This window comes from Rhincodon typus, chromosome 44 (genome assembly GCF_021869965.1).
Source record: "Rhincodon typus isolate 14 chromosome 44, sRhiTyp1.1, whole genome shotgun sequence".
Lineage (NCBI taxonomy): Eukaryota > Metazoa > Chordata > Chondrichthyes > Orectolobiformes > Rhincodontidae > Rhincodon > Rhincodon typus.
This window is the reverse complement of record NC_063375.1, coordinates 1,624,771-1,632,234: the sequence shown is the minus strand read 5'-3', so window position 1 is coordinate 1,632,234 and position 7,464 is coordinate 1,624,771. Positions and strand designations below refer to the sequence as shown.

Genomic DNA, 7,464 nt, shown 5'->3' with positions numbered 1-7,464 from the left:
GCATTCACATTGACAGGGATGTCAACCAGAGCTGCACACCCTGAGAACAAACATTGCTTAACTTCCTGTGGACTCATCGCCTCATTGGGGACCCTCTGGTGGGGTCAATGGTGGAGGAACTTTAACTTGAGTTTAAAGACGTCAAAAGTGCATTGCACTGAATCTAACCCCATGCTGTCCCTGGGAGTGTTTGATGGGGCGAACAGTGTAGAGGGAGCTGTACTCTGTATCTAACCCCATGCTGTTCCTGTCCTGGGAGTGTTTGATGTGGGCGGAGGGTGGGGAACAGTGTAGAGGCAGCTTTACTCTGTACCTAACCCTGTGCTGTCACTGGGAGTGCTTGATGGGAGTGGGGGGAACAGTATAGAGGGAGCTGTACTCTGTATCTAACCCCGTGCTGTCCCTGTCCCTGGGAGTGTTTGATGGGGGTTAACAGTGTAGACGGAGCTTTACTGTGTATTTAACCCCCTGTCCTGGGAGTGTTGATGTGGGGGACAGCGTAGAGGGAGCTTTACTCCGTATCTAACCCCGTGCTGTCCCTGTCCCTGGGAGCGTTTGATAGGGGAAAGTGTAGAGAGAGCTTTATTCTGTATCTAACCCCATACTGTGTGTGTAGAGAGGAGCAGAGGGTCCCCAGTGTCTGTGGGCACAGATCACTGAGGATGGCAGGGGCAGGGGCAGGTTATCGAAAGAGCAGCAAGTTGAGATTCACAGTGTTGACCGTCAGTGTCCGACCCACAGAGAGTGACTCACCACGGTGCGTTGCTTGTTGGGAAGGTAGACACGGACAGTTCCTGTGGCACGTGGCATCTCACTGGGACTGTGGACCTGCCCAGGTTGGTGCGGGCTGCGACGGGATGTCGGCTCCAAGCTGCCACACGGGGACGATGGAGCTCCGCTGATGGTCAGGCTGGGCAGGCTGAAGCCATTGCTCAGAGACGGTGAGGATGCTGAGCCCCTCTTCATTCGGGCTGGCTCCACTCAGCTCCCGATTGCCCAGGGAGGGGAGGCCTGCGAACCAACAACAAGTGACTAACGTCTCCACCACGCGACCATCGCCCAACTGCGTCTCCGCCGCGCGACCATCGCCCAACCTCGTCTCCACCGTGCGACCATCGCCCAACCGCGTCTCCCCTCGGAGAGAAATCCATTCACATTCCGGAACGGGAGTCCGATCACTGATCACTGACTCGGCGCTCACCTCCTGACATACAGTCCTGCTCAAAACCCTCCCAAAACTACCCAACCTGCTCACTCCCGGTCACCCACTCCTGCCCCCTACACCCCCTCCCTCTCCCGCTCACCTCCTCCAAACCCCTACACCCCCTCCCTATCTCTGTCACCTCCTCCAGGCCCCCTCCACGCCCTTCCTATCACTGTCACCTCCTCCAGCCCCCTACACCCCCTCCCTATCTCTGTCACCCCCTATTCCAGCCCACTACACCCCGTCCCTATCTCTGTCTCCTCCTTCAGCCCCCTACACCCCCTATTAGTGTCACCTCCTCCAGGCCCCTTACACCCCCTCCCTGTCACCCCCTCCAGCCCACTATACCCCTTCCCTATCTGCATCACCTCCTCCAGACCCCTGCACCCGCTCCCTACCTCCGTTAGCTGTCATTCCCCCTCCCACCCCGGTGAAAGGAACGAGAAGGAGATGGGGGGGGGTTAGATTATGAAGTGTGGTGCACACAAAGCGAGGGGAGATATATGAGGAAAAACGACTTCGCCAAGTCAGTCTTTAAAATCACAGAATCCCTACAGTGTGGAAGTAGACCTTTCTGCCCATCGAGTCCACATCGACCTTCCGAATACCATCCCGTACCAACCTACTTCCGAGCCCCCCAACCTTTCCCTATAACCCCACCTTTCCCACAGCCAATCCACCCTAACCCGCATGTCCCTGGGCACTACGGGGCAATTTAGCACGGCCAATCCACCCTAAAACGCACATCCCTGGGCACTACAGGACAATTTACCACGGCCAATCCACACTAACACACACATCCCTGGACACTATGGGATTACTTAGCACGGCCAATCCACCCTAACTTGCACATTCCTGGGCACTACGGGACAATTTAGTACGGCCAATCCACCCTAACCCGCACATCCCTGGGCACTACGGGGCAACTTAGCATGGCCAATCCACCCTAACTCGCACATCCCTAGGCACTACAGGGCAATTTAGCATGACCAATCCACCCTAACCTACACATCCCCGGGCACTATGGGACAATTTAGCACGGCCAATCCACCCTAACCTACACATCCCCGGGCACTACGGGGCAATTTAGCACGGCCAACCCACCCTAACCAGCACATGGGATCTACCCCAGGTTACTCAGAGAGGCAATAGAGGAAATAGCTGGGCATCGGCAGATATCTTCACATCCTCATTGACCACAGGTGAAGTTCCAGGGGACTGGAGATGAGCAAATGCTGTTCCCTTGTTTAAAAAAGGATGCAGGGATAATCCAGGAAACTACAGGCGGCGAGCTTGACGTCAGTGGTTGGGAAACTCTTGGAGAAGATACTGAGGGACAAGATATATGTGCATTTGGAGGAAAACGGACTGGTTAGTGACAGGCAGCATGGTTTTGTCTGGGGAGGGTCATGTCTCACCAACCTGATTGAAATTTTTTGAAGAGGTAACGAGGATAATTGATGAGTGAAGAGCTGTGGATTTAGTTTATATGGACTTTAGGAAGGCATTTGATAAAGTCCCACAGGTTGATACCACAAGGGACTCGGAGTGGCCTGGCTAGATAGATAGAAAACTGGCTTGGTCATAGAAGACAGAGGGTGGAGGTGGAAGGATGTTTTTCAGAATGACAACCGGTAACTAGTGGTGCTCTACAGGAATCAGTCTGAGGTCCTTTCTTGTTTGTAGCATATATCAATGATCTGGAGAAAAGTGTGGGTGGTCTGATAAGCAAGTTTGCAGATGACACGAACATTGGTAGAGCTGCTGAAAATGCCGACAATTGTGAAAGGATACCCCAGGATACAGATAAGATTGAAAACCTAGGCACAGAAATGGCAGATGGAGTTTAATCCAGACAAATGCGAGGTGATGCATTTTGGAGAATCAAGTTTAGGTGTGAATTATATTGTAAATGGCAGGACCCTTAGGAACACAAACATTCAGGGAGCTGTGGACCTGCATGCCCAGATCCATCTGAAAGTGGCAACACAGGTGGCCAAAGTGATTAAGAAGGCACATGGCATGCCTGCCTTCATCGCCCAGGGCATGGAATTGGCAAACCATGTTGCAGCGATATAATACCCTTGTTAGGCCACATTGGGAGTATTGTGTGCAGTTTTGGTCACCAGAAGGATGTGGAAGCTTCAGAGAGAGTACAGAGAAGGTTCACCAGGATGTTAGACAACAAGGTGCAGGGCTGGATGGATGTTGCCCGGTCTCCAGGGCTTTGGCTACGAGGAAAGGTTAAAAAGACTAGGATTGTTTTCGCTGGAAAGACTGCGGCTGAGACGAGACCAGACAGAGGGAGTTTGAGGGTCTTCGGGGTGGGGTGTGGGGGTAGTTAGGCAGGGCTGTGCTGTTGAGGTCATGAGCCCTAGTGGGCAAGAACTGCCTCACTGAGACTAACCCACATCAGAGCATCAATCCACGTGTTTTAGACTCTCTGACCTCTCCCATCACCCGACTGACCACCCTGCACCCAACCAGGCTCTGGAAATTCTGCCATGGACATGGCAGAGTTTTGCCTGCACGCCCCCGACCATGACCAACATCTGGGGGGTGGGGGAGGGGTGCTGTCTAGTGCCGAAACTCGGTGAGCAAGTTGACCCAGGGGCAGGTCACCGACACAGTCTGACTCAGAGAGTCATATCTGGCACTCGACGCCACCATCACCATCCCTGGGGGGGGGCCGCACCATCCAGAGGGAGCTGCCCTGGGACCATGCCCCGCACCCCCCACCTCACCCCCCAGCCTCGACTCTGGACCCCCGAGTCGTGTCGTGGCTTCAGGTTAAACGTGGGCAGGGAAACCTCCTGCTGGTTACCACATACCGTCCCCCTACCCCTCAGCTGATGAATCAGTCTCTCCTCCATGTTGAGCAACACTTGCGCTGAGGATGGCAAGGGTGCAGAACGCACTCTGGGTGGGGGATTTCAACACCCATCACCAAGAGTGGCTTGGCAGTGATCGAGTTGGTCAGTTCCTAAAGGACGTAGCCGCTAGATTGGGTCTGCGGCAGGTGGTGAGGGTACCAACAGGAGGGAAAACCATACTTGGCCTCATCCTGACCAATCTGCCAACTGCAGATGCGTTTGTCCATGACGGTATTGATGCCTAATGATCACCTTGTGACCCTTGAAGACCAAGTCCAGTCTGCAACCTCATCGCTTGGCATAACCCGGACCCGAACATAACCATCAAGCCCAGGGGATTAACCCTGGTTCAATGGAGAGGGCATGAGGAGCAACACCAGGCGTACCTCAAAATGAGGGGTCATCCTGGTGAAGCCACCAAAAAAAAAACAGGACTACTTACGTGGCCAACAGTGGAAGGAGCAGGCAATAGATGCGAATGAGATCTGAGCTCTGCAGTCCTGCCACATCCAGTCATGAATGGTGGTGGACAATTAGAGAACTCACTGGAGGAGGAGGGTCCCCGAACAGCTCCCATGCCCAATGACGAGCCAAATCTCCTAGCCATTTCTGTACTGTGACTACAAGAGCAGGTCAAAGGCTGGGAATCCTGCAGCAAGTAACTCCCCTCCTGACTAACCGTCCCCCCCCAAAGCCTGTCCCACCATCGACAAGGCACAAGGCAGGAGGAGGGAGGGAACACTCCCCACTTGCCCTGGAAGGGGCAGCTCTGACAACACTTGAGAAATTCGACATCATCCAAGACAAAGCAGCGCCCCCACAACACCCCACTCGATCGACATGCTAAACCCCACCTTCAACACTCCCCTCCCTCCACCACCGACGTAGCTGGGTTCATTAGGAATGCTCGGCTGAGCTCCATCGCTCCCTCCCTCTACCACCGAAGTAGCTAGGCTCATTAGGAATGCTCAGCTGAGCTCCAATACTCCCTCCCTCCACCACCAACGGAGCTGGGCTCATTGGGAATGCTCGGTTGGGCTCCAACACTCCCTTCCCCCCACTACTGACGCACAGCCGCAGCAGTGTGTACCGTCTACAGGACGCACCGCAGCGACTCGCTGAGGCTTCTCCTCTGACAGCACCTTCCGACCCCGACCCCGACCCCGCTCCCCACCCTGCCCCCACGGAAAGACGAGGGGGCAGAAAACCCCAGCTCCTGCTAGTTCCCCTCCGAGACCCCCGCACACAATTTCGAGTTGGAATGCTATTGGCTGTTCCTTCAGTGTCACCAGGGTCAGAATCCTGAAACTCCCTTCCCGATGTGGGGGACACCATGGCCCTCGACCATACGAGGTGGGGGGATGGTGTGCAGTGGTTCGAGGTGATTGGAGATGGGGGAGAAATGCTAACCTTTCAGCAGTACCTTTGACTAGCTCAGCATTCCAGAGCACTGTGAAGTATTTGAAACTCAATTCATACACAGCGACATCCCACACACAGAGCATGGAGATACATCAGCAAGATAAGCTCTTCCTCCAAACATCGAGTGAAAGAACATTTTAGTGTCACCCTATCTCAAAAGACTCAGAGATCTCAGTACGTTGGGGGGATGGGGGGGGTGGAGGTGCAGTTTCAAATCTCCTCCTGAGTTACCTCCTGCAGGAGCGCCACGCTCCCTTAGCACTGACCATGCGACGGTGCCCGCTCCCTCAGCGCTGACCCTCCAACAGCGCCGTGCTCCCTCAGCACTAACCCTCCAACTGTACCTGCTCCCTCAGCGCTAACCCTCAAACAGCGCCTGCTCCCTCAGCACTGACCCTCCGACTGCGCCGCGCTCCCTCAGCACAGACCCTCTGACTGTACCCGCTCCCTCAGCACTGACCCTCTGACTGTACCCGCTCCCTCAGCACTGACCCTCCGACAGTACCCGCTCCGTCAGCACTGACCCTCCGACAGTACCCGCTCCGTCAGCACTGGCCCCCCGACAGTGCCCGCTCCCTCAGCGCTGGCCCCCTGACAATGTCTGATCATTTAAACTGTCTGGGAACTGTGGGCCCATGGGTTCTGTTTTGAGGACATCTGGTAGCCAACCCCTCCGTCAGAGATGAGAGAGATAAACCCAGACCTAAACCCGAGAGGCCACTAAGCTGGATAACTGACTACACGTCACTGTTGGACAAGGAGATAGTGGTCGTCATTTACTTCTGCTCCTTCCCGCCCCGAGAATGAAAGGCCTTTGACTGTGAATCTGACTGGCTCAGGTTGAAGGGAGACAGGTTTAAAACCCAGCCAGCTCCGGTCACGGCCACAGATCTCGAGTGTGGCTCATCTGTCACCTCCGCTGCTTGCTTCCCACAACCTCTCTCGCAGACGGAGTGTCTGTTTCTGACCTTGCGCAACGCAGGAAGCACTCAGCGATTCTGAAAATAGCACAGATACCGGTTCTGCAAGTTGTGTGAGCAGTGAAAAAAAACCACCGCAGCAAAAAAAAATGTCAAGCCTGCTGCTGAAGTGCGATAAACTCCACAACACCCAGTGCACAAGGCAATAAATCCCTCAAAACATATATAACACCCATTTGCTTGATCTGCACTCTGTACGCAGTAATGTTAGTCCCTCGCATGTGCAGGATACAACGCAATAACTGCTTACATGTATGACACCCAGCATAGAGTATAGCCGCAGAGTCATACATGTGGAAACAGCTTTGGGCCCACATCCTAAACTGAACTGGTCCCATTCACCTGCGTCTGGCCCATATCCCTTCATCCATGGGCCTGTCCAAATGTTTTTTAAATGCTGTCATTGTACCAGCCCCCAACCGCTTCCTCTGGCAGCTCGTTCCACACACGCACCACCCTCTGTGTGAAATCGTTGCCCCTTTTAAATGCTTCCCCTCTCACCTTAAACCTAAGCCCTTCACAGTTTTGGACTCCCCTACCCTGTGGGGAAAAAGACCCTTGGGCTATTCAGCTTATCCACACCCCTCATGATTTTATAAACCTCTTATAAAGTCACCCCCTCAGACTCCAATGCTGCAGGGAAATAAGTTCTGGCCTATCTAGAATCTCCGTATAACTCAAACAACATATAATAACACAATAATTACTTGCGTGCACAAAATCCAGTCTTCAACGCCATGACTATTCGCCTGTACAGGACCCTGAACACAATGCAATAAGCCAGTTCCAGTATACAGGACAGCAATAGCATGTGTTAAACAGTATCCTCTCTATGCAACCCCGTAGTGCCCAGAGATATGCAGGTTAGGGTGGATTGGCTGTGCTAAATTGTCCCGGAGTGCCCAGGGATATGCAGGGTAGGCTGGACTGGCCATGCTAAATTGTCCCCTAGTGCCCAGGGATGTGCGGGTTAGGGTGGATTGGC

At 54.0% G+C, this 7,464-nt stretch overlaps 1 protein-coding gene across 1 annotated transcript in view; it reads right to left on the bottom strand.

Annotated features, from left to right (window-relative positions):
• LOC109925193 (RAF proto-oncogene serine/threonine-protein kinase-like) overlaps positions 1-7,464 on the bottom strand; it is a 17,509-nt gene that overhangs the window by 8,375 nt on the left and 1,670 nt on the right. Inside the window, exon 3 of the mRNA XM_048619949.1 lies at positions 754-1,011. Coding sequence (XP_048475906.1) covers positions 754-966 — 213 coding nt within the window. The 5' untranslated portion in view covers positions 967-1,011. The remainder of the gene's footprint in view (positions 1-753; positions 1,012-7,464) is intronic.